This window comes from Bos grunniens, chromosome 25, assembly GCF_055505025.1.
Source record: "Bos grunniens cultivar Pamir isolate PY7600 chromosome 25, Bosgru_T2T1.0, whole genome shotgun sequence".
In the NCBI taxonomy this organism is placed as follows: domain Eukaryota; kingdom Metazoa; phylum Chordata; class Mammalia; order Artiodactyla; family Bovidae; genus Bos; species Bos grunniens.
In genome coordinates this window covers 15,119,410-15,146,350 of record NC_141189.1, presented here as the reverse complement: position 1 = coordinate 15,146,350, position 26,941 = coordinate 15,119,410, and the positions used below count along the sequence as shown (strand labels likewise).

Here is a 26,941-nt window from a genome sequence, read left to right as displayed (position 1 = left end):
CTGCCGGGGGAGGGGTCGCGGCGGCCGTGGCGGCGGCAGCGGCGGCGGCGTCAGCGGCGGCCCGGGCGGTGGGAGCCGAGGCGCCGGAGCAAGATGGCGGCGCGAGTGCTGCGCGCTGGCGGAGCGGCCTCAGCCAGCGGCTTCCTGCGGCGGGCCAGCCCCGGGAGCCTCCTGCCCGGGCTCCGGTGAGCAGCGCCGCCCTTTCCGGGAGCGGCCGGGGAGGGGCCGCTGCGGGGCGGAGGGCGCGGGGTCCCCGGCGCGGGTCTCCGCCCCGGCCGCGTTCCCCACGGGGCCGGGCCGCCCGGGTTGCGGGGCGGCGGGACCGGGGCCGCGGTCGGTGCGGCGGGGCGAGCTGGAGCCTCGGCGGGGTCCGAGCGCCTGTCCGGCCGGACGGGCTCAAGGTCATGGCGAGAACGACGCTCGGCGCCGAAGCCACGTCCGCGCCCCGAGCCGGCCCGGCCTGCGGAACCTTGACCCGGCGCGACCCGGAGCGGTGGCCGAGCTGCGGGCGCGTGGCTGAGGCCGCAGGCCTTGAACTTGGCCCATGAGGCTCCGGCCGGACCGCCCGAGAAGGCTTCTCGCCCGCGCGAAGCCTCAGTGTCAGCATCCGCACATGGCAGTAGAGACACCCTCACGTCCTGGGTTGTTGGGAGGAAGAAAATAAAATAACGCATCGTCCCGGGTGAGCTCTCAGTGGAGGTCAGGGGAGTGGTAGTGAAGAAGTGTATTTAAAAGTAGGTAGCGGACCAAAAAGTATGGACAGTTATCAGCACTGAGTCGGCGTAGGGTTCATATTTAAACTTTTTTTTCTAACCTCATTGGATTCAATGTTCCGTTTTCTGAATCCATCCCTGGCATCGCCAGTCCCCTTTTCCCCAAACTGAAAAAGCAAAGCCCATACTGAGCTGCACGTCAGTTTGCTGAATCGGTGTCTGCTAGGTACTTTGAAGGTTTATGTTTTTGTTTGTTGATTAAACAGTGAGCCCGTAGAAAATACAATTGACACTTACAAAGGAAAGAGGGAAGGAACTACCTGCTTGTTAAATGTTAATGCGGGCCAGCTTGATTCTGATATGGTTTATTTAACGTAATCCTGTAACAATCTTAAGAAGTAATAGGATCTGTATTTTAGAGAGAAGGCACCTCAGAGAACTTGAGACACATGGCTGGAAAAGGCATTTGAACCCGTTTGGCAGGCTTCAGGCCTAGTACCCTTCCTGGGACTCATGCTTAAGTTATGTTTCACAATTTGATATTGTTTCCAAGTTGATCACCAAGTCAGTCTCCTTTTATCTTTATTCTGTTACTTAGTATCTCCTGTTGCTTTTTTCACACAAGTGATAAAAGCCCATGAAATTGATATTTTATTCTTGACAAAAAAGACAGCTGACACTGATAGTGATCACCTAAAGTGCCGAGAGCACTTGAAGCTTGTAAACTGGAGAACTGGACCCGGTGTGCCTGGTACCCCCATTTCCTGGTGGGACCAGTGCTCTTGACACTGCTCTGTCTTTATCCAGGGTCCCCAGTACCTTCTGACTCTTTCTTGGGCTCTAGTCTGCCTTAACTGTAGGTGTTCTTTAGGACTCAGTCTTGTCGTTCAGTCCCATCCAGCTCTGCAGCGCCATGGACTGCAGCACACCACGCACCCCTCCTTCACTGTCTCCTGGGGTTTGCTCAGATTCATGTCCATTGAGTTGGTGATGCTATATAACCATCTCATCCTCTGCTGCCCCTTCTCCTTTTGCCTTTAGTCTTTCCCAACATCAGGACTTTTTCCTTCATTGGAAAGGACTCAGCCTAGACCTAGTAAATTCATTTATTCTCTCAAATACTGAATGGATACAATGTCATTGAGGCTCTGTTGACTTGAGCATAATAGCGCAGGTTGCTTTCCCCAGGAAGCCATAGTGAAAACCCTTGTAGACTTACAGAATGAGGTAGGTGCCATGGGGGAAACTCAGGGAACCTCCCACCCAAGATCATGGAAGGCCTTTTTGAGAAGGTGACATTAGGCTGAGACCTGAAGGATCAGTGGCCATGAAGGCCCCAAATGGAAATAGTCAGGCATGCTAGGAAACCCCAGAAAAATCTAGAAGCAGAAGTGAAGACAGAGAACAGGTGGCCAGGAGCGGAGCTGGATAATTAAAGGCCTTACAAGCCATTTTGAAAGCTTGGATTTTATCCTGAAAGCCATGGAAAACATTTAAAGGTGTACACTCGAGTGTGACTTCATCTGATCTACGTTTTTAAAAGATCAGTCTGACTTTGAAAAGGGGACCACATCAGGATGGTCAACTGGGTAGATCTTGGTGCCATTCGCCGAGAGTCAGCTGTTCCAAAGGTGAGCATGCCCACTGCATGCCACGGAGACATCAGTGAATAAGGCACATGGGTACTTGCCATCTGGGAGACTGCTGGTCATTCAGAGGAGGAGGAACAGGTACAGGGAGGGGAGAGGGTGGATCCAGGGCAGTTCTGAACCTGGTGAAGCTAGAGATGGCTGTGAGCTATTCAGACAGAAAGGCCCAATAGGCAGTTGGCCTTCTGGAGCTGTATGACTCCTCCACGAGATGTCTGAACCGCATTTGAGAGTTGTGAGCATATAGGAATCCAAAATGTTAATAGATCCATGGGTTTCAGTGTACTCTATTTGATTGACATTTTTCATAATAAAGTGGTTTTTTAAACTATGGGAATGGGTGCGATTGCTTGAGGAGTGTGAACAGAAAAGAGCTGAGAAACAGACCCTGGGACATCTGGTCATTTACAGGCCGGACACAGGAAGGAGAGGCAGCGAGGGAGCCAGAAGGGGCAGCTGTGAGGTCATTGTTATGGGTCAGTGCCCGGGCAGGAGGTATTTCAAAGAGAGTGGGTCAGCTGTGCCAGATGCTGGTAAAAGGTTAAGATGACAGAAGAAAATCGCTTACCAGCAGGGGTGTTGCGGCTGACCTTGCAAGAGTGGTTTCAGGGGGAAGGCGGAAGTGTTCCTGGGAGGCCTGTTTGCCACACACATCTTAGCTCTGCCCAGTGCCAGGTCCCCCTGCTCAGCTGCTTACTGAACTTTCCCCCCAGGCCCTGGAAATGACCATGTATGGAAACTTAACTCATCTTCCTCATGCTAAGCCTGCTTGCTCCTCCTGGGCTCGCTCTCCCCACTAAGGGAACATCTTCCACAGAGTGCCCCAGGCCAGGAACCAGAATATCTTCCCCATGCCCTTCCCCCGCTGCTCCTGCCCATCTGGTCAGGTGCTAGACATGTTAATTCTGCCTCCGGCATGTCTTGACGCTGCCTCTGCAGGAACACTCCCCTAGCTCAGCTCTGGGCAGCTCTTGGCTAGGTTCCTGTGAAGAGTGTGGACTTGAAGCCATTGGTGAGGGGGCAACTGGAGAACTCTGAGCAGGACCATCTCTTGCTAGAAAGATCTCTATGACGTGAACCTTGACCAGATCGTCATCCCTCTTCCCTTCCACCCCACCTCCACCAAGAAAAGCTGTACACAACATTTTAGGAACCATTGGGGATATTTTAATATGAAGTAGGTATTAGATATTATAGGATTACTGTTTTCCTTAGATGTGATATTGTTAGAGATTCAGTTTGTCCTTGATCTCAGGAGCTGTGTGCCGAAGTATTGAAGGATGGAGTAGCATAATGTCTGCACTCTGGTTTCGTATGGTTTGGTAAAAATAAACAAAATACATATAAAGACTCAGGATAAAATAGTCATCATTTTTCCATCTAGATGCAGGGCATAGAGGTCTTTATTGTACTGTTCTTTCATTTCTGTGTTTGAAGTTTTTCAAAATGAAATGTTGGGGACAGCTCTCTCTAGCAGCCACGGTGAAGACAGATTCACTGGGATTCCGGGGGTGTTGGGTGGTGGGCAGGGGAGTCCGATAGTTCCTGCTTTAAGGCAGGTCTGGATCCAGTCCTTCGGCCTCCCCTCTGCCTTTCATCCCTGCCATATTGACACACTCCTGGCTTTGCTAGCAGGTAGAGTTCTGCTTCTGAGAATGTCCTTCCTCCCACTGGCAGCAACCTGACAGACTGCCCCCATCTTTCAAGTCTGAAGCTCAACAAGCGTCTCCCCGGAGAGTTGGCCCATGTCTCCATGAGGCCAGCCCTCCACGTCCTCTGCCCCACCCCCGCCACACCCACCACCTCCATGTCCGGTAGGGGCTCCTTCCTACTGCTTTGCACTGTGATTACTTCTGTCTGCCTGCTTCCACAGCACAGCGAGCTCTGTGAAGTCAGGGCCGGGTTTATTCCTCAGTCTGGCATGTGCAATGCACAATCAGTAGATACCTGGTGATGAGGCCCTTTGCACTACTACTGCCTCATCCCATGGTCTCCACGTTAAATATATTTCCCTTCTGTAATTTGTTCCAACTGAACCTAAAACCATCTTCCGTACCTAATCAGGACCCGAGTCTCCTCCTCTTCACTTCAGGAGTTTTTCCTTTTGTTTTGTTGGGTTTTTGTTTGGTTGGGTTTTTTAAAAAAATTTTTTGCCTTGCCATGCAGCCTGTGGGATCTTAGTTCCTGAACAGGCATTGAACCCAGGCCCTTAGAGGTGAACGGAGTCCAAACCATCGGCCCGCCAGGGAATTCCCAGGAGTATCTTTTGAATGTATTCTTTCCCCTTCATCCCTCCTGTCATTGTCTGAACCCAGGATCATCCCTCGGTCTGTCCAGTGAGTATCGAATGCCTCGGCTGTGCCTGGTACTGCGGGGCTGCGTACCCAGCCAGGAGCCATGCCCCGTGCCTTTCTTACTGCTGTCCACCTGCCTCACCACTGCCAGGCTGCTTTTTACACCTAGATCTTTTCTGAAAACTTGCTGGCATTGCCCCATGTATAGGAATAGAGTGCAGCCCTCCCTGCCCACCCATGTTGCCCTCCCATTGCCCAGCTCCATGTCCTCCCACGCCGTGTTCTCTTGCCTTCCTGAACACTTTGCTGTTCCAGAAATATGCCACATAGCTTCACAACTCCATACCCCTGGACACGTTGTTCCTGTGACTGGAATTATCGCCGGCTTCGTGCACCTGTCTTGCCTGTCCTCCAAGACGAAGCTGGAGTCTCTGCCCTGAAGTTCCTCCGGCTCCTGGCCGGCCAAGGCCAAGACGGTTCACTCCCTTGAGTTCCCACAGTGCCTGCGAGTCCACAGCGTCCATGACCCCTCTGGCTGTTTACTGATAGGTTTTTCCCCTGAGACCAGGCAGACTCAGCATCTGGTCATCTTTGTATCCACTGAACCAGGCACTCAGTGCTTGTTCTGTTTAAAATCTAGTGTTTGGGGGAATTACCTGGCAATCCGGTGGTTAGGATTCTGATCTCTCACTGCCAAGGGCCCAGGTTCCAATCTCTGGTCTGGGGTCTAAAAATATCCCACAAGCCCTGTGACTTAGCCGAAAGAAATAATAATGGTAAATTAACAAAAGAAGAGTGTTTTGTTGGATATGCTGCCCCCTACGCGGCACTCCATAAAGTACCACCTGACGTGCATATGATGGTGTAAAAACAGCTGATCCCTGTGTGTGTTGCTCTCAGTAAAGAGCCAGCCCAACCCAGGCCTTAGAATCCTGGTGGCTGTTGGCATGGCTACTTCAGCCCACTGCCATGGTTCAGTGAGGTGGACTGGGCACAGGGGGCAGCTCCAGTCACCTGCCACTCGGAAGATTTCAGAGGTCAAGAGTCATTTGGCGCTGATGCTGAGTCACACTGCCTTTCATTTGTCAAGACAATTGCTACCCAGCTTTGACAAGTAAACAGCACGTGGGTTCTTACGTGTGTCCCGAGATGTTGGCTGTTTCGTACGTTAACCCTAGTTTACAAAGTGTTGTCGTAACCCTTACTTCATCTTACCCATCCTAAAGTAAACCCCTTTGGTGTTAAAAATCTGGAACAAATGCTTACTTGGGGAGATCCGTGTGGGTGAGGTGTCCCTTATCAGTGAAAATATTTTGAACTTTATAGTTAGATCTGGGTTCATATTATCTTGCCACTTCTTACCTCAGGTTGGACTTCTGGGGTCCAGTCCTTAAAATGCAATAGTAACCTACCTTGCTAGATTGTTCTGGGGATTAAATGAGAAGACATATACAAATTGTCCAGAGCTTGACAGGAAGTATGTGCTTATTAACTTGTAATCCCCTTAAATTCTAAAGAAGGGAAGAATTACTTCAGAATTTTTTTCCCTCCAGATTTAGCCTGTCAATAATTCTTTATTATGCTCTTATTTTACAAAGCATTAAATACACTGAGTTAAATAGCAATATGTGTGTGCATGGCATATGCTTGTCTGTGTACTTCTGGAAGGATTCATTAAGAACTGTGAGTAGTGCTTACCTTTGTGAATTACTTCTTAATGAAGTTCCTTAGTACTGATATTTTTAGAAACTTCCATTGTATCTCTTTCCTAGTTGTTCGTAATTGTTATTCCTAAAGTCTTAAAATTCATTTAACCAAAACATATTTTTAAACACAATTTCTGTTTAGTAAATTTGAAATCTAAAAACTCAAGGAACTATACAAAGTCCTGTTCACAAATCTTAAAACTTTCTGCTTTGCATATCACTAATTTTATATGCTTGCCATTTTGCTTCATGATATTATTTAACCCAGTATCCAAAAATGTGGTGTATTTAAAATACTTTAAACACGGGACTTCCCTGGTAGAACAGTGGTTAGGACTCGGTGCTTTCACTGCAGAGGACCTGGATTCAGTCCCTGGTTGGGGAACTAAGATCCCACAAGCCACTGGGTAGGACGAAAAAAAAAAAAGGAAAATACTTGAAACAAATTGACAAAATATTTTTATTGAAATGAATTTTACCATGATTCATTTGGAGAACTGCCATCTTCAGAATTAGTTTATATAATTAACGAGTGAATTGAAAACAGAGATAAATACCATATGATTTTGATTTTTACTAAAGGGCTGATACTTAAGGGCTTCCCTGATAGCTCAATTGGTAAAGAATCCGCAATGTGGGAGACCTGGGTTCAGTTCCTAGGTTGGGAAGATCTGCTGGAGAAGGGACAGGCTACCCACTCCAGTATTCTTGGGCTTCCCTTGTGGCTCAGCTGGTAAAGAATCCATCTGCAATGCGGGAGACCTGAGTTCGATCCCTAGGTGGGGAAGATCCTCTGGAGAAGGGAAAGGCTACCCACTCCAGTATTCTGGCCTGGAGAATTCCACAGACTGTAGTCCCTTGGGTTGCAAGGAGTCACACGACTGAGAGACTTTCAAAGATCTAATAGTTTTTATATATAACTTTTTTTTTTAGTTTTTTAAAGTAGTTTTAAAAATAATTTTTAAATCTCTCACCATTAATCAGGTGCTGTCCTACATGTTTTAAGTGTGTTTACTAGGGGTTAAACGTGTACTTAAAAATATACGAGAGGTACTTCCCTGGCTCAGTGGTTGAGACTTCCCCTTCCAGCACAGGGGGTGTGGGTTCAATTCCTGGTGAGGGAACTAAGATCCTACATGCATTATTTTATTTAAAATACTTGCCCTTTTAACTTAAAAATTGTTACTGAAGTATAGCATACATTCAAGAAAGTACACAAATTCTAGATTTATAGCTTGATGAATTTTCCCAATATAAATACAACTGTGTAAGCAGCACCCACATCAAGATACAGGACATTACAAGCCCTCAAAGCCCTTCTTGTGTCCCTTTCAGTGAGCTCCGTCAAGGGTAACACTACCCTGACTTCTAACACCTTAGGTTAATTTTGTCTGGTTTTGAACTTGTGTGTCTGGCTCTTCCACTCAATGTTTGTGAGAATCATCTATGTGGTGTGTGAATTGTAATTCATTCATTCTTTTTTTTTTGCCATGCCATGCAACGTGGCGGAAAAGGCAGTGGCACCCCACTCCAGTACTTTTACCTAGAAAATCCCATGGATGGAGGAGCCTGGTAGGCTGCAGTCCGTGGAGTCGCTAGAGTCGGACATGACTGAGTGACTTGACTTTAACTTTTCACTTTCATGCATTGGAGAAGGAAATGGCAACCCACTCCAGTGTTCTTGCCTGGAGAATCCCAGGGACGGGGAAGCCTGGTAGGCTGCAGTCTATGGGGTTGCACAGAGTTGGACACGACTGAAGCGACTTAGCAGCAGCAGCAGCAGCAGCAACACGTGGGGTCTTAGTTCCCTGACCAGGGATTGAACCTGCAGCCCCTGCATTTGAGGTGCAACAGAGTCTTAACCACTGGACCACAAAGGAAGTCCTTACCAGGGTTTAATTTTTAAAGTCTTTTCTCAGGTTATATATACATATCTAGCTTACCAGTAAAGGAGTTTTTAAACATGCACTTTTAGATATTTTAGCTAATGTTAAGTATAAAAATAATAAATGTATATGGAAAATTCACGAGTGCAGAAGGGTATACAGGGAAAAGGAAAACTCACTCCTCACACCCCAAGCCCAGTCACAGCCCGGATGTCCTCACTGTGAGCATTTCACTTTGTGTGTGTATTTAGGGCACTGTTCTGGGCCTTTCCCCACAGAACTCATCTCAGATACCAACATGGCAGTGCGTGTAGGTCTACTCATTCTTTTTAATGACTGCATTCTGTCCTGATTTTGGATCTGCCTTGTTTGATCTGCCCAGTCCCCATTAATGGACTCCAGATTGCCTTTACCAGGAACAAACTGGAAGGCAGTAAGGAATGCTCGCCTGCATTCAACTGTGTGCGCCTGTCTAAATATAGCTGCCCTTGGACATAACTGCAAGTGCAGCCCTTAGGGCGGAAGGCCCACACAGTTTGCATTTTGCTGTAGATAAATGCCACACTGCCCTCTAGGGAAGTCACACAAATTTGTGATCCCACTAGCAAGCATATGGGAGTTAAAACACTCCGCTAAAATTCTACTGGTAAAGTGTTGCTTGTTAGTTCAGTCAGATTTATCATCACTCGGACAGTGTGTACAGTAGAAGTTCAGTTATAAGATGAAAATTAGCAGGTCATTTATATGTTAATGAGGTTTATATTCTTAGGTTTTTGTGAGTTAAAAATCTTGACTCTAGGGGTAAGATAATTTTTTTAAGGAAGGAATTCATGTCACTTTCTCCGTATATTCCTTTTCACATTTTTTATTGTGGTAAAGTACATAAAACATTTGCCATTCTTAAGGGTACAGTTCAGTGGCATTAAGTATATTCACATTGTTGTGTAATCGTCACCACTGTCTACCTGCAGAACCTTGTCATCTTCCTCACCCATTAATAATATCTCCCCATTCTCTCCTCTGCCCCTGGAACGTACTGGTCTACTTTCTTTCTCTGTGAATTTGACTGTTCTCAGTTTCCGTGTGTGTTTTTTCTATGTTGAAATTTTTCCTCAGAGAAGGGAAGAACACAGCGGGACTCATGGAGATGCACGTGAGGACTCTCCGAGGATTGCCGAAGTTCCTTCTCTCACACTTTGCTCCTGCATTCCGAGTGCACACTGTTGGCACGGAAGGTGGACACATGATATCTCAAGTTCTAGAACAGTGCTTCGAATGTGTGCCCGAGGAGTGCTTGCTGAACGGATTGATGAGTTTATGAAAACAGTGGGCCACGCACTACCACCCAAAGACCCTGACATCTTTGTACCTCTGATTAAACTCAGATTTTTGCATTTGTGATCCCATAGGAAATTGACATCTTCTGATAACAGACCTCGAGAGGACAGCTGGTTAAAATCCTTGTTTGTTCGGAAAGTTGACCCAAGGAAAGATGCTCACTCTAACCTCCTAGCCAAAAAGGAAACCAGCAGTCTGTACAAATTACAGTGTGAGTCCTGGGTTTGCTGTCTTCATAGTTAACGTTTTTCCCTTGGTTCATAAGTTTATCGTTGAATTTTCTTTTGTTTCAGTTCACAATGTTAAACCGGAATGCCTAGAAGCATACAACAAAATTTGGTGTGTATACCAAACTATCCTTTACTTGGGGAAAAGTAATGATTTTAATATTTGTTGGTTGTGCTAACCCTTGATAGCAGAACGAGATCTTTCATGCCTCTTCTTAAAGCCAAACATTGAGAGGCTGTTAAGTTGAGCTCTGTGGGGTTACCAAGGGCATTCTGATTTTAAGCACTTATTCACCGAAGTCTGCATAGACTGTCAGACTTTGGAATGTTACTAGACTTTCAGGTTGGAAGGAACCTTGCCAGTCTGTCCAGTCCAGCTACTCATCCAGTGCTTGAGTCCTTTCTGGAGCCCTTCCTGACACTGTTCTTAAGTACATTCATATGCTCCATCTCTGGGCAGCTCTGAACGTTAAGAGTTAGATTGCACGTCCCTGGGACTGCCCCTATTTCCAGTATTATGCCTAAGTACCCCTGCAATATAAGAGCCCTGTATAATTTCAGTAGAGCTGCCATTTCTTTCAAAGTCTTCCATCTGCCTGGGTTCAAATCCATTCAGCAGATTCTTAGAGTGATGTGAAATCCATATACTCTTACAGAATTTGTAAACTTTAAGACCAAAGAGAATTACATGCACCAGTTCTTAAGTTAATAGAAATAGCAGTTCAGTGATCAGTTGTCTGCAAACATGATTTAAAAGCACTTTTTAAAAACTGTTCATATCTACTGCTTTCATGAGAAAGCAAATGATTTTGTTACCAGAATCAGCCTAACTTTCAGAAGCAAAAAAATCTTTTGTTTTATTTTTGGAGGTGGGTTGCAAAAGGTAACATTAGCGTAGTTTCATGCTCACCTCAGCACTGTCCTCTTTATTTAAAAAATGACCTAAAACAAAGCAGATGGTTTTTCTCTAAATCTCTTTTCATAAGATGAAAATTTTCTATATGCTTATATTTCCCTGGATTATCTTCCCTGTCCTATTTTTTTATTAGTTCATCTCCTGTCTCAGATTCCTGGCCATCTACTCATGTTTCTATTTGAAAGTCTTGTTCTCACTTCACACTCAAAATGTAGAATTGCTCTGCTCCTCCCGCTTCCCCATGTGTGACACTGACCGTGGTTTTATTTGACTCTCGCCTTAGTTTTCTGTGACCAGTCCGTCACTAAGGGCTGGGCATCTTCATTTGACATGCATTTTGCTTCTCTTTGCTTGTTTCCCTCTCCAGGCCGGTTGAGGCCCATTTCCAAGTAGCCCTTCTGACTGCCTTCCTGGGCTTGAAGCTGCCCCAGTACCTCAAGCCCCACCCCCTCCCCACTGCAATCCGTTACCCAGAAGTTTGTCAAGTTGGTCTGCTTGAGTTCTGTTTTCTCCTTCATCCTGTTTCTTTTCCTTTTCTCTGGAACTTTCAGCAGCAACCTATTTCCAGTACATAAAGGCTTAACACCTGCCTGGTTTTTAGGGGCTCCAGTAATGAGGTTCTGCCCAACCCATCCAGTTCTGGGTACTAGGGTCACCTACCTCACAGCCCCGATTCACCTCGGTCATCTGTGCAGGCTTCCATCAGCCGCACTTGCTCCAGCGCTGGGTTCTTTACTTTCTGCTCATGTCATGTGGCAAACAGAAAACCCATTTCCCTAACATAATCCATCTTTCCCAATTTCTATCAACCCCATGTTACTTCTGAGCATTCATGTGTCATATATCAAATAGATTTAATATCTGATCTTAATTTTAAAAGTAAATGCTACCCTTCAAAAAATAATATGTGGTTTGGTCAACGTACTTGGTCAGAAAGACATTTGAGTTTTCAGTTAGTTAGACATAAGACCATTCAGAGCTTTTCTCCATTAACTAGTCAAATCCACCCTGTCTTAGGGCTCCAACATTGGGTGATGATCACTAGCTTAATATCACCTGATGTCAGCAAATAATCTGAACAGGTTCCGTTTCTGACCCTTGATACCTTTTTGCACCCATTGTTGGATCTGTATTGTACTTTTTTGTCATAATTTTTCTACTCAAAAAGCGTGCAGGTTTGAGCTTTCCTCTTGGTGCGATTCAGCTATGCCTCTTCCCTTTGTCTTTCCCTGTCCATTAGAATCTGTACTGTGGGAGGGTTTCCATGGAATGAGGCCCTGCCACCTCTGCTAACGTGACACCCTGGCATGACCACGTGTGATGGACAGCAACAACCTGGGCGCTGTGTCCAGTGTGGGACTCTGCGATACCTTTCACATCCCCTTAGCTGGTTGAATATACTTCATGTTGTGTCTTTCATTTGCATTCTCCTGCACTGTGGATGCTCTTTGGGATTGGTGGGGTGGAGGTTTCTTCCAGACTCTGTTGTGTTTCAGCTTCGTCTTCTTCCTTAAAGCCCACCCTCTCTGCCCCTGCTTCCTCTGCCTCTCGGGCCGCTTCTGTCATCTCCCCCATCCTCAACATTACTTTCTTCTCTTTCTCTCTTCTCGCACGTTCTTTTCCCATTACTCTCATCCATCCTATCTTTGGAACCACCAGAACTTAGCTTTTATACATATCACCGTTCCTAAGTGCTTTTTTCCCCCTGAAATGGTGAATAATGGACTCATAGTTGTGGAATTTGGGGACCTTTGACTCTTCTTTATCATTTTTATCAATATACTTGAGTTACTTACCACTGTTCTAGATAGCTGGGTTATCAGTCACCTAAGCATTTGATAACTGGGCCATTAGAGTTTTACAACAGAATTCAGCTAAAAGGCTAATTCTGTAGTTTGTTTCATCATAAACGTATTCTGAGGTCAGTTGTCAGAAGACAGAGTAGATGACCTTTTCCTATTATTGATCATGTGTTATCCACCTGATGTAATTTTGTTGCTTGTTTAATTAGTGTTGCTCTTTCTTCTCTTTAAGTCAAGAGGTGTTGCCAAGGATTCATGAAGATAAACATTACCCTTGTACTTTGGTGGGGACTTGGAACACGTGGTATGGCGAGCAGGATCAAGCTGGTAGGAAGCAGAAGTCTTTGGAATAAACACTTGTTCCTTAAGCCTTTACTGTCATCACTTAAATGATTTTCAACTTAGTGCTTGTTTTTATAATCAAAGCTTTCCAAATCTTGATCTAGTGTTATGGTTGAAGTAGTTTCTCAGTAAATCACTGCAAAAACTCCTTCTTGATCATTTTTCACATTTGAATCTATTATTGAAACTTTACGGTATAACTCAGGCCAACACACATTACAGTTTTGTACTGTGTTAACACTAAGCATATCTGGAATATTTTCAAGGTCAGAATATCATAAAGGCCTAAATATATGTTATCTTTTAAAATATGTTTCAGTTCACCTTTGGAGGTATGAAGGAGGCTATCCAGCCCTCACAGAAGTGATGAGTAAACTCAAAGAAAATCAGGTAATGATTTTGAAAAATGTTTGCTTATTCAAACTATTGATATAGTAGATGTTGCTGCTGCTACTGCTGCTAAGTCGCTTTAGTCGTGTCCGACTCTGTGCGACCCCATAGACGGCAGCCCACCAGGCTCCCCCATCCCTGGGATTCTCCAGGCAAGAACACTGGAGTGGGTTGCCATTTCCTTCTCCAGTGCATGAAAGTGAGAAGTGAAAGTGAAGCTTCTTAGTCCTGTCTGCCTCCTAGCGACCCCATGGACAGCAGCCTACCAGGCTTCTCCGTCCATGGAATTTTCCAGGCAAGAGTACTGGAGTGGGGTGCCATTGCCTTCTCTGTAATAGTAGATGTTAGTACAGAATTAAATGACTCTTTTCTAGCATCAGTTTTTGTAAGGAAACTGTTAGTTTTCGGTAGTAAAGATTTTATTATTTGGTTTCTTGAGGTTGTATTTGAACAGAGTCATCAGTAATACTGTTAAAATAACAGTTCTTATTGTAAAAGTCAGTTGTACTTTGAAACTGATAAGCTGGTACGTTTGAAGCCAGTGAGTCAACCTAGTCACCACAGTCAGCCTGAGTTACCTAACACATACCTGCTTTAGGAACTGCCAACCACACATTCTTCACCTTGGGCTGACTTTGCTGTCCTCCCCTCCCTTCACTAATAGAAAAGTGTTTATGGAAAAATTCTACCAGCTTAACATTATTAGAGAAGAAAATGTTTTGTGTAGATTCTCTGTCCCTATATAAATGGCTTTTGGATTATCTGATATTTTGAGGTGTCCATGTCATCTGTCTTATAATACTGTCAAACACTGTCAGGAGGACCTAAAAGCATAGGAAATTAAATTTGTTTCCATTGTCATTTAAATAATCAAGATAACGGTGAAGTTTATTATCTAAACCTGGACACTTCTGAAAGTGAAAGGGAATGCTAATAGCCATTATGCTGACTCAACAAAATGTGAGCTGGGACTGTCTCAGGCCAAGGGACCCTGTTTATAATAGTATTCTACTAGAGGGGGAACGTACATGTTACTCAAGTGGGTTTATATTGTATGTAAATACTAGCAAGTCTCATGAGCACCTTTTTCACTCAAAGGAATTTTCGGAATTCCGTAAGGCAAGAAGCAACATGCTTCTCTCGAGAAAGAATCAGCTGCTGCTGGAGTTCAGTTTCTGGAATGAACCCATCCCACGATCAGGACCGAACATATATGAACTCAGATCCTACCAGCTCCGAGTAAGTCCTGGAACAGGAGTTGGCCATGTCCCCTCGTTCTCTGTGCAGCAGGACGCACACCCCTGGTGTCAAGAGCAGTCGCTGGGCATATGTTCTGTGATGTGTGCTTGGCTCATTTTCTCCCCTGTCCAGTTCTTCTCATTTCCTTTTTTGGCTTGTTTGTTTTTGTCTTTTTTTTTTTTTTTTGCTGTGCAGTATGTGGGATCTTAGTTCCCTGACCAGGGATCGAACCCATGCCCCTCTTCATTGGAAGCAGAGAGTCTTAACCACTGGACCACCATGGAAGTCCCTTCTTTTTTTTTTTTTTTAATCTTTCTTTCTCATTTTTTCTCTTCTTTTAAGGATATTTGTTTTTTATAGCCTTAGACATAAGAGAAAAGACCTAAAATGCAGGACCAAGTACATTATATAGCATCTATTGTCATTGAACTAGAGCAACTAATAAGCGTGTGATATCTGAATACATTATACAGCACTGTAAGAGAAAAGGGGAATAATATTTCTATGACTTTCTAGATGTTTCCCTGCTAGGACACGACTAAAAAAAAAAAGCCCAGATAACAGCATAGTTAAAGTGAAAACATATCAGTAGATCTCAGTGGTCTAACATTCAGTATTATACTGGGGGGAGAAAAATCAAGGAATGTCTGTTAGGTTTACTTAAATTGAATTATTTTAAAATTTCAAAGTAGGGACTTCCCTGGTTAGGACTCTGTGTTTCCACTACACAGGGCATGGGTTCCATGCCTGGTGGGGGAGGCAAGATCCCACATGCTGCACAGCAAAAAAATTAATAAATAAAAAACTAAAATTTCTCAATAAAGTCTGAATAGGTACCAACAATTTAATCGTGAATGGCCTGTGATTTTCATAGCTGTAACTGGATGACCTTAACTCTTACCCTTGAGTATATGTTGTCTCCTTAGATGGAGCCATAGAATTATTACTCCCACCACAAGATAGGTATGAACAGAGTGCATAATGTTGTTCTGTTACATTTTTTTACTTGTTAGATCTCACATTATTAAAAGTTAATTTCTTAGTTAGTCTTGTCATTTGGTATTTTTCATGCTGCTGTTTCCATATTTCTTCACAGAAGGACTAACAAACCAAATCCAAATCTCTTTTCAGCCAGGAACTATGATTGAATGGGGCAATTACTGGTGAGTATATGACCAAATGATGAGTTTGTAAGTCTTAGACTTAGATTCGTAAGTCTTAGAGTCTTTTACACCATAGTGTTAATTCTAGAAATAAAATCTGGGGTTCATGCCACAATTTAATATTAGACTGTTGTTTTGTTTGACATATTTGTATTATGAGATTTTTCAAACAAGCACACAACTAGAGAGAAAAATACCACCAGCGCCCCTCCCTGCCTTGCTTAGCTTCAGCAATTATCAACACATGGCCGGCCTTGCTTAAGTCCAAATGCCCCTACCCAGAGTATTTGAAAGTAAATCCCAAACAACGTAACACTGCATCTCTGGGAATTTGAGTGTGCATATATCTCCCAAAAGATAAGGATTTTTTATAAAAACAGAACCCCAGTGGTACATGAGGTTATTTCCTATTCTTCTTGGATATTATCTTTTCTGAAATGTTGCTTTTGTCACATAAACAGAACACCACAATGATATAACTGCTTCCATTTCTTATTCTTTGTTTAATTAGTGAAATACCAGTTTTTCTATCTTGTATATATACAGATTCAACAGAATCCCAGTCAAAATCTCAGCAGACTCTAAAAATGCAGAGGACCCCAAAATAGCTAAAACAGTCTTGAAAAATAGGAACAAAGTTGGGGGACTCACTGCTCAACTTCAAAACTGACTACAAAGCTAGAGTAATCAAGACAGTATGGTGCTGACATACAGACAGGCATTTAGATCAATGGAATAGAATTGAAGGACAAGAAACAAATTTTCACGTATGTGAACAATTAGTTTTTGACAAATGTACAAAGGCAATTCAATGGGGACAGATAGACTTTTCATCAAAGGGTTCTGAAACTTTGGATATCCTTGCAAAAAGATGAACTTAGATCCCTACCTCATATTATATACAAAAATTAACTGAAAATGAATTGTATACCTAGATGTAAGAGCTAAAATATAACATTTTCAGAAGAAAAATAAGGGAAAATCTTTGTAACGTAAGGTTAGGCAAAGAGTTCTTAGATAAACACCAAAATCACAATCTACAAAAGAAAAAAATTGATTATTATTCACCAAAATTAAAAACTTTTGTGTAATTCAAAGGATACAGTTTTAAAAATTAAAAGACAGGTCACAGACTGAGAGAAAATTTTGCAAATCACATACCTGATAAAGGGCTTATATCCCAAATATATAAGGAAATCATACAACTCAATAATGAGAAGATGACCCAATTAAAAAATGGGCAAAAGACTTGTAAAAACAGTTCTCCCAAGATATACAAATAGCCGAAAAGGAGATGAAAAGATGGTTAGTGTCACTGATCATAAGAGAAACTCAAATCAAAACCACAAATATATGCCAACCATCTCGTACCCTTTAGAAGGGCCATTATCAAAAGAACAGAAAATATCAAGTGTTAGCAAAGATACAGAGAAGTTGGGACCCTTGCATAATGTAGGTAGGAATATAAAATGGGGCAGCCATTATGGAAAATGTTTTTTCATACAGCGCTTCTTAAAAACATTAAAAATAGCATTATATCTGATGCAACAGTCCTACTTCAAAAGAATTCAAAGCAGCATCTCAGAGAGAGATTTGCACAGCACTGTTCATCACAGCATTCACAGAGGTAAGAGGGTGGAAGGAAGGTAAATTTCCGTCGACAGATGAGTGGATGCATATGTGGCATGTACATAGAGTGGAATTTTATACAGCCTTTAAAAAGAAGGAAATCCTGCCACATGCACTGTTAACCTTGAGAACATTGTGTTAAGCCAAGTAAGCCCATTATAAAATGACAAGTACTAATGCAAAGTCTCTAAAGTGGTCAACGCCAGAGAGACAGAAAACAAAATGGTGGCTGCCAGGGCCTGGGCGGGCGGAGGGGAGTTGGTGCTTAGTGGGTAGTTTCAGTTTTGCAAGATGAAATGTTGGAGAGATGTGTTACACAGCAGTGTGTGAATAGACTTGGCCCCACTGGCCTGTACAGTAGGAGATGTTGAGGTAAATTTAATGTCAGGTGCTTTCTACCGCAATAAAAAATAAAATTGTAAAATAAATTTGAAAAAAAAGTTAATAGGCAAAGCATTTAAATAGACATTTCCTCAAAGGAGCTCTGTGAATGCCTGATAAACATGTGAAAAGCTGCTCGGTGTCCTTAGTCATTGTGGAAATGCAAAGTACACCACATTGAGATAGTGGTTCATACCCCCTAGGATGGCTATAATTAAAAAGAATAACAAGTGTTGATGAGGTTGTTAATGAATTGATGCCTTTATACATTGTTGGTGGGAATGTAAAATAGCACAGCCACTTTGGAACGGGAGAGCTATGACTTTTTATTTTCAGTTTATATATGTTCTCTTTTCTTCAGTTATGAAATTTATTGCTTTGGGCTTGATAATCTCTAAGATCTTTTTACCTCCAAAAACAGTTCTTGGACCTTTCTTTCTAATGAGTCTTTTCTTCTTAGATCATCAAGGCTAACTAATACAAGATAGAATTCCCTTTCATTTGAAAACTAAGAAAAACATATTTGATTTATGCTATTGTTGGGGGAGTGTGTAATTTCCTCGGTTTTGTCTTGCCGCAGCAAAGATTTGAAATGGTGGACCAGTGTTACCGCTTGGTTACACCTCAGTTTTATTTGGCAAGCAAAGGCTAGTACACCCTCAAGGTGTGAGGGCAGGCCAGCCCAAAGGAGAGGCCCTCCTCCTTTGGCTTCCTCGTGGCTTCCTCCTTGTGTGTTTTGTCTCCTCCCCGCTGAGCCGGCCCTATGCAAATTGGGCTAGCCAAGAAGGGGGCGTGTTTGTTTCACCTGATGTTCTCATTCCCATCTGTAGATTTTCTTTTGTTCTGTTTTTGTGGGCTTTTCCTTTCTTTGTCATTTAGCCACTGCTATTTTAGACTCCTTTTTCCTATTCTAACTGCCTAACATTCCCCCCTCAAGAGATGGGAGACCCAATTCTTTGGGAATAGGGGTATTGCGGTTTCTCTGGCTACTTCCTTCTGAGCTGGGATGGTGAGGGGCATTGGGTCTCCTCCTCTTGGTAATCTAAGCCTCAGAGTCCTGATAGCGGTGTCCATCTAAGGGTGAGTGATATTTTTCATGGTCGGGTGTAGTTTGATATGTCTTTGTTGAACTGGCACTGCATGTTGTAGCTTGTTGACCTGGGCAGAGAGAAAACAGGTTAGACAATTGATAATACATGGAGCAATCATGTGCAGCATCAATATGGTGATAACAGGGATTAGTAGGGGCATTAGCCAACCAAATTCCCCCTCTCCAGGAGAAGGCTCCCCCAAAGAGAGATTGTAGCCACCCTGAGAACTCTCCAGCTCATTCTTTGAGATCCTATAGGATCTGAATATTTTTCTTGAGGATTGTGAAACTTTGTTCAGCTTAGCTGGAGGTATTTCCCAGAAACAACACTCCTCATTCATGATGGCTCAAGTCCCTCCTTGTTCAGGGATCAGGTGATCTGTCTCCTATCTATTTGGAGTACAATTCCGGACAAGCTGTGTTGGCTCTTCAGAGCTATCCTGAGAAATCTTATCCCCAGAAACTTAATTTGGGGAGTGTTCATTAGAATGGCACTCATTTGTAATCCTGAATAGGTATTTGCCCACCCCAAAGGAGAGGCCCCAATCTGCGTTGGCTTCCTCCTTTTATACGTTTTGTCTATCCACCCCCGCCCCCCCCAGCCTGCCCTATGCAAATTGGGCTAGCCATGAAGGCTGTTTGTTTGACCTGACGTTCTCACTCCAGTCTTTGGATTGTCTTTTGTTCCATTTTCATGGGCTTTCCCTTTCTTTGTCCTTCAGCCACCGCCATTTTGGATTCCTTTTTCCTGTTCTAACTACCTAACACTTTGATTATAGACATCATTTTATTAAGGAATTGGTGAGTGATCTCCCGAAGTGTAGTAATTTAGTTGCCCACAGGATAAAATCACTCATTTCTATTTTTCCATGTTACTAATTGAGACATGTCCAATGTGGAATCCACAGAGAAGTACTGAGTGTATTCTTCAGTTATTTTAACAAATTATTTACAAAGCCCAGTTCAGCATGCAATTTATATTTTGGCACATAGGTAACTATTTAAGATGGTGATCTCCTCTTCAGTACATGCTTCTGATTATTTCCAGGCTGAGGCAAGTATGTTTTCTTTCCCTACTGAGAAAGCGGATGAGAAAAATTCCAAATGAAGTGAACAATCCTGAACATTTATCACTATTGATGAATATGGAGGGTTTTCCCCTCTTTGGGTTAAAATGCACACTATAGTGATTTGCCTAATTTTAATAATTAACTAATCAGGTTTGTAATTTTGGGTGATAATTATGATCATGTAACACTAAATGCAAGGTTAAAGAAATTAGCATCAGGGACTTCCCTGGTCATCCATGATTAAAGACTCCAAGCTTCCAAGGCACGGGGTGCAGGTTCGACCCCTGGTCAGGGAACTAAGATCCAACATACCACGCAAAATAAAGACATCTCCATTTTTTAAAAAAATCAGGACTGCAGCCACATATCTCATGCTGTTTTTATTTTAATAGTTACGAATTACTCTACACATTTTACAAAACTGACTAATGTTGCTTCAGAAAGGTAGATTGACATCTAATGTACATTAAAATAGCTTTCAAATACATTCAATAAAAGTATTCTTTGTTCTGAACAACTTGCGCTGGGAATGGAGGAAACTCACTTTTTTAACATACCTGATGCGGTATCTGAACGTTGTTTTTTTCTCGTAGGGCTCGTGCCATTCGCTTCAGACAGGACGGTAATGAAGCAGTTGGAGGGTTCTTCTCCCAGATTGGGCAGCTCTATATGGTGCACCATCTCTGGGGTATGTTTTTTTCCCTTTCATTTTTACGTTCCTGGGATTTCAGAATTCATTACTAAATAAGTTGTCCTAGCCTGTAAATCATACCTCAGGTCAGGAACCTGGAACACTGCAGCTGACCCAGATGCCCCAGATGGAAGGTAGGTGTTCGGCCCCCAGCACAAGAGGTCCACAGTGAAGGGTCCCCAGATGCGCAGCTCATCGTGAGCTGGTGAGATGAGAGCAGGGCTGAGAGGTGCTGCGGCCTTTCACAAGGCAGTCCCAGCCTCCCTCTCTGAACATCCCCCAGCTCCCTCAGGGACAGTGCCACGCTCCGCACAGAAAGATGTCCTCGAAGAGGGCCCACTGCCTGCCTCGGGTCTGGATCCGCTGTCCTCTGAGGCATCTTCTCTCGCCTTTGCTGTCCCCACCTACTTTGGCTTGACGCCTCCTTTGGTTTGCAAGAAATACTGGAGTGGGTAGCCATTCCCTTCTCCAGGCGACCTTCCCGTTCCAGGGATCAAACCCAGGTCTCTGGCATTGGAGGCGGATCCTTTACCATCTGAGCTACCAGGGAACACTTGTAAATGGTTATTAACGTTAAAAAGATGAAAAGCCTGACATTTCCAAACCCTAAACCGTATTCATTCACTGAGGTGTGGGTGTCCCGCCGAGTGCTGCAGGGGCGTGCGCCTGCTGGGGCAGCTGGAGGCTCAGGGACAGGGTGATGTCTGGCAAGCAGACCTATTAAGTATAACTTAACCTTTACAGGCTTGAGGTAGGGATAAGGTCGTTTTTATTGTGAATTTTTAGTGTATGATCTGTCCAGAGGATTTAAACTGAAAACACAGACCCCTCCCCTTCCTCAGCCTGGAGGGCCCTCTGAGAGCGGCTACTATGGTGAGCGAGCGTTGGGACCGGAGGGTCCGGACCCCGTACTCTGGCACAGGCCAAGGTCAGACATGTGTCTACTGTCAGGCAGTGCCCATCTCCACCTTCCTTTGTGTCTCCAGCCAGTGTCCCAAATGTCTACTGCCCACTTCCTACCTCATAGGGAAAAAGTATTGAGATGTGCAGAGATGCATTCTCAGTTGGCCACAACTTACCCTCGCTTATCCATCTTTTTTAGAGAAAGAACCAACACTTACCAAGCACCTCCGTGTGTTGGTTATTTATGCACCATTCCCTTTAGCCCTGACAGCCACACACCACCAATGAGATACCATGACCCACACGTGGTAAAGAAATCACCCCAGCCACAGCTGTGCAGGAGCTGGGCCAGCCTCAGACATCAGCCTGTCTGGCTTCAAAGCAGGTCTTCCCCGAGCAGAGCTCCCCTTCCTGTTACCCTCGCACGTGATGCGGTCCTTCCACCCTCCTCCACCAACACCCCTCCTCCTCCGAGGCCTTGCGGCCGCAGCTGCTCCACCACCCCACCTGTGGGCTCCTTCCCTCGGTATGTGAACAGTCTCAGTGCCTCCCGTCTTTAAAAGCCTCCCCAAACCCAGAAGTCCATTAACAGATGAACAAAATGTGGTTTGTGCAAATTCACAAAAACTGAACATAGAATGGAGGGTACCAGGGGTTGAGGGGAGAGGGGAATTGGGAAGAGATGGTTTATAATGGATAAAGTTTTAACTGGGGCTGATAAAAAAGTGGCACAATGTAATGTACTTATTGCCTCTGAATTATACATTTAAAAATAGTTACAGTAGGGACTTCCCTGGTGGTCTAGTGGTTAAGACTCACGCTTCCACTGCAAAGGGAATGGGTTTGATCCCTGGTCAGGGAACTAATATCCTACATGCCACGTAATGTGGCCAAAAAAGAAAAAAAAAAAAGAAAATAGTAAATTTTGTTATGTATATTTTACTCCAAAAAGTTTGTTTTAATTAAGAAAACTTTTTAAGGAACACAGGCCTCTCCCCGCTGTGTTCCCTGCAAGGGGGGTCCCCACACAGTGCACGAGGGGTGCGCCTGGCCCTGGGAAGAAAACTGCTGCTTGTCATGTGGATGTTAGCCATTTTCACCCAGGTCATGAGAGGTAGAGGATTTCCTTTTCCTTCTATTCTTCAGTACCTTCAAAATTTTATGTAATCAATTTACACTCCTAGTGGGGAACTTGTGGTCAAATTACTCGGCCTGCATGGTTAGGTCTTCTCATAGGGAGAAGGAAGCCCTAAACAGAGACTAGAACTGAGTGGGGAGCCCTCCCGGGTCAGTGGTTAGAAGGATCTTGCCGGGTTGGGAAGCAGAAACCAAAGCACCCAGTGAGGTATCTGAATTGTATCCCCAGGACCTGACCCTTGGCCCATGCCCTTCCCTCCACTGGAGGGCTTTTCTCTCCGGTTCCTGCATGTGGACAATGAAATGTCGGTTTCAACCTTGAAACCCCACTTGGTCACATCATACCTTCCAGGGAGCTTTCCCTGGTCAGCTGTGTTCTCCCTGTGGAGTCTCCTTGTTCTCCACTGTCGTGAACACAGTCTCTCACTCAGATTGTTGCACGGCCTTATAAATACTGAGTAAAATTGAATCTCCTATTGCTTATCTGTGGCCTGACAGTTTCTGGTTATGGATTTAACACATTAATGAGGAAGTTCACTTGGTTGCTAAAGGCACATCTTGAATCCACTAGACTGTAAACCTTGAGAGCAGATTGTTTTGCCTCTCCCACATGGCCTGACAATTCTACTCAGAATAACCCGCTCACAGTTAGCCCAGCTTAGTACTAAGTTCACGAAATATAGATGGTCCCTGACTTAGGATGGTTCAACTTACAATTGTTCAACTTTATGACAGTGCAAAAGTGATCCCTGTTCAGTAGAAACTTTGAAGTGTGAATTGTGCTCTTCCCCCAGGCTTTTGGTACAGTCTCTCATGATGCTGGGCTGTGGCAGTGGTCAGCTGCGCAGTCACAAGGGTGAACAGCCAGTACGCTCACAACTATTGTGGTTTTCACTTTCTGTGCAGTATTCAGTTACATGAGACACTAAACTCTTGATATGAATAAGCTTGGCATCAGATGATTTTGCCCAGCTGTAGGGTAACATGAGCGTTCTGAGCACGTTTAAGGTAGGAAAGGACTTCCCTGTAGCTCAAATGGTAAAGAATCTGCCTGCAATGCAAGAGATCAGGGTTTGATCCCTTGGTCGGGAACATCCTCTAGAAAAGGGAATGGCAATCACTCCAGTATTCTTGCCTGGAGAATCCCATGGACAAAGAAGCCTGGCGGGCTACAGTCCATGGGGTCACAAAGAGTTGGACATGACTGAACGACTAATACACATAACACACACGAGGTAAGGAAGACTCAGCTGGGATGTTCTTGTGGATTAGATGTATTGAATGCATTTTTGATTTACAATATTTTCAGCTTATGATGGGTTTATTGGGACGTAACCCCATCGTAAGTCAAGGAAGATAACGTAGGCTATTTGAGAAAACAAGATGAGCAGCTGAGTCAGCACTTACTGGACATCTAGTTGACCCTTGAACAACACAGGTTTGAACCGCATGGATCTTTTTCAGTTGATACACACAGTACGATGCAGCCAACCCACAGCTGGTTGAATCCGAGGGTGCAGATCAATGGGTACATAGGGCCAGCAGTGGGACTTGAGCACCTGCAGGTTTTGGTGTTCATGGCAGGTCCTGGAGTCATTCCCCCCTGTACTAGTGGAATGTAGGGCGTTATGTTTGGCTAATTCTTCTGTGTGGCTATTTTTAAGCTTACAAGGATCTTCAGACCAGGGAGGATATACGGAACGCAGCATGGCATAAACATGGTTGGGAAGAACTAGTGTATTATACAGGTAATATCTTAATAGGCATAAAGTGCTTTATTCTTCTCGTCTCATTGTTTTAATGTTCTTTCACCCTGAAGCTCATGGTGTATTTGAACAAAAAAATAATGTGTTGCTGTCAGATGGTGAATTGTAAGGTTGAGGGAATAGAGAAATCGTCATATTTTTCTTTGATAGTTACATGACTTTTTCAATAGAGAATATTCATTGTTTCAAGTATACATGTTGTCTAGTACAGTTTTCAGATCTTTGTGTGTTGTAAATTTTACATCATTACATTTTTTTGTACATTTCTGTATTCTCTGAAAATTTATCATACAAATAAATTTTTTTCCTAAGCTTTCTCATCAGAATTGTTTATTCCCTAAAGCATTACAATTTAATACAGCAATTAAAATAATTTTGGGAATTACTTCAATATTTAAACTTTCCACATGTACGTGTGTATGCCTGTGTACATACATGTAAGCCTATACATCTGTGTATACTCATATGTGGAGAAGGCAATGGCACCCCACTCCAGTACTCTTGCCTGGAAAATCCATGGACGGAGGAGCCTGGTAGGCTGCAGTCCATGGGGTCACTAAGAGTCGGACACGACTGAGCGACTTGACTTTCACTTTTCATTTTCATGCATTGGAGAAGGCAATGGCAACCCACTCCAGTGTTCTTGCCTGGAGAATCCCAGGGACAGGGGAGCCTGGTGGGCTGCCGTCTCTGGGGTCGCACAGAGTCGGACATGACTGAAGCGACTTAGCAGCAGCAGCAGCATACTCATATGTGTATATATAATACATACACTATGAAATCCTAGTTGCTTGATTTTTAGAAGAAAACAGCCAGACTGAATACCACCCAGTGACACCAGTGCAGGTAATAAGCACCACCCATGTTGCACGTCAGGCACACTTAAGCCTCTACCCTACCAGGAAGATCGAAGAGTAATTTGTTCTGGAAAATAACTATTATCTTGTCTGTTAGTTCATGTATCATAAATCCTATAACTGTATGTGGCTTTGCTGCTTATTCTTACACTTTCATCAGGTCCCAAAGACATATTTCCTCAGCACTGACAGTGTTACAGGTACAGTGTATTGTACCTGTAACAATCTTAACAGGTTTTTTGCTGTATATAGGATACGGTCTTTTTGCTGTATATAGGATACCGTCAGATTATTTGATTCTATATACATTTTAATTCAGTTCAAAGGACCTTTTAAGAAAGCACCATTTTTCTCACAATATAGACTTTGCTGGTTTCCAGCACATGAAATACATCTCCTGACAGAATATTTTAATGACACATGATAGGGTGTCAGCTGATCTGTCATTAGCTTGTATATTTCTGCCCGAGACCAGTCCTTAGTATTCCAGTACTGATTTCAGGCAGCATGTCTTCTGAATGAATATCCTCAGCAGCCTACTTGTTAGCATGTATTTATTGCCATCTGTTTAGAAAACAGTGAGCCCCAGTGATTACGGCCCTTGTTTTCAGTCCCACTTATTCAGGAAATGGAATCCAGAATCATGATCCCACAGAAGACCTCGCCCCTCCAGTGAAGTGACGGAATGGAGATGTGCCTACAGAAGTTTATGTGACAAGTGCTTGTCATCAATCAACTTGAACTGTGTTACAAGTGAGAGAAAAACACTGAAGTGTAAACTGCTGTATATAGCTTGTAAGAGACCTCTTTTCTTTAAAATTTACATAATCACAAGACAGGAAACTATTACAGCTTGGCTGATTGTAGTCCTCGGAAACATCCCTAAGTTTGTTGAATGTACCGTATAATATTAACACCAAGCCACCTCTCCCTACCCCCCAGGAAAAGAGAGCCCAGTTGAAAATTGGAGTCATCTCCAAGTAAGACTCTAACCATGGGAAAAAAAAAAAAAAGTTAGCTATTTCTTTATAAAGAGCAAATCTGTTTTATAATTACAGATTTTTAAGACAAATTTCTTGTATCAGGAAGAAATATAAATTTCATCATGTTTCTGTAGCATTTTTTTCTGAGTTTCAGACTAGGAACAAATTATAAGTGTACTCAATACCTGGAAATGTTTTGCTTCACTTTCATTTTTAATGTCAGCATAGTAAACTGTGTCGTTACTGAGGGGGAAGTGGTTGATCAGTAATTCAGTCTCCACTTTGTGTATTGTGTTGTCTTTATACGCGAGGAAAAGATGGCTTGAACCTGTGTATCATATGTGACTTTGAAATGAACACCTTGAATAGCACTAATTTTTATTTGTAATATTTTTCTACAACAAAACGAGTAGCACTAGGAAAAGAGGTTTTATTTTGTAAACAGTCATCTGTGACCTGCATTTTAGTAAGCTCACAGCAGATTCTTCCAAGATCATGAATGGGGGGAGGGGGGTGTGCATGTTGAGATTTAAATTGACATAAAACTGCATACTTTGTCTAGCTCTGATTTCATTTTTTAATAGTGCCAATTTTGTGACTGTAATCATGTGAAAGTCCTGTTGAAGTGAAAAATTATGTCTGACCCCCAGATCAAAGAATTTATGTTAAAGTGTGAATAAATCTCATATCAAATGTCAAGCTTTTACATGTGAATGGTTTTCTCCAAGAACATATAAAAGTTAATAAAAATCCTCTTAATTTTCACATA

At 43.4% G+C, this 26,941-nt stretch overlaps 1 protein-coding gene and 1 long non-coding RNA gene across 4 annotated transcripts; both read left to right on the top strand.

The window, feature by feature from the left end:
• Positions 1 to 17: 17 nt before the first annotated feature.
• NIPSNAP2 (nipsnap homolog 2) lies at positions 18 to 26,941 on the top strand. Of its 3 annotated transcripts, XM_086374772.1 has the most exons (10): positions 18 to 185; positions 9,658 to 9,797; positions 9,880 to 9,925; positions 12,764 to 12,858; positions 13,193 to 13,263; positions 14,362 to 14,502; positions 15,634 to 15,665; positions 20,429 to 20,523; positions 24,231 to 24,314; positions 25,801 to 26,941. In XM_086374772.1, the coding sequence occupies exons 1-10, from the start codon at positions 94 to 96 to the stop codon at positions 25,863 to 25,865; spliced, it is 861 nt and encodes a 286-aa protein (XP_086230898.1). In that variant the 5' UTR covers positions 18 to 93; the 3' UTR covers positions 25,866 to 26,941. The 3 variants fall into 3 exon arrangements, with proteins under 3 accessions (XP_086230898.1, XP_086230899.1, XP_086230900.1); XM_086374773.1 differs by lacking the exon at positions 9,880 to 9,925; XM_086374774.1 differs by lacking the exons at positions 9,880 to 9,925; positions 13,193 to 13,263.
• On the top strand, positions 4,118 to 5,424 carry LOC147345065 (uncharacterized). Its single transcript, XR_015154520.1, has 2 exons — positions 4,118 to 4,621; positions 4,972 to 5,424. It is a non-coding gene; the product is annotated as an uncharacterized LOC147345065 (long non-coding RNA).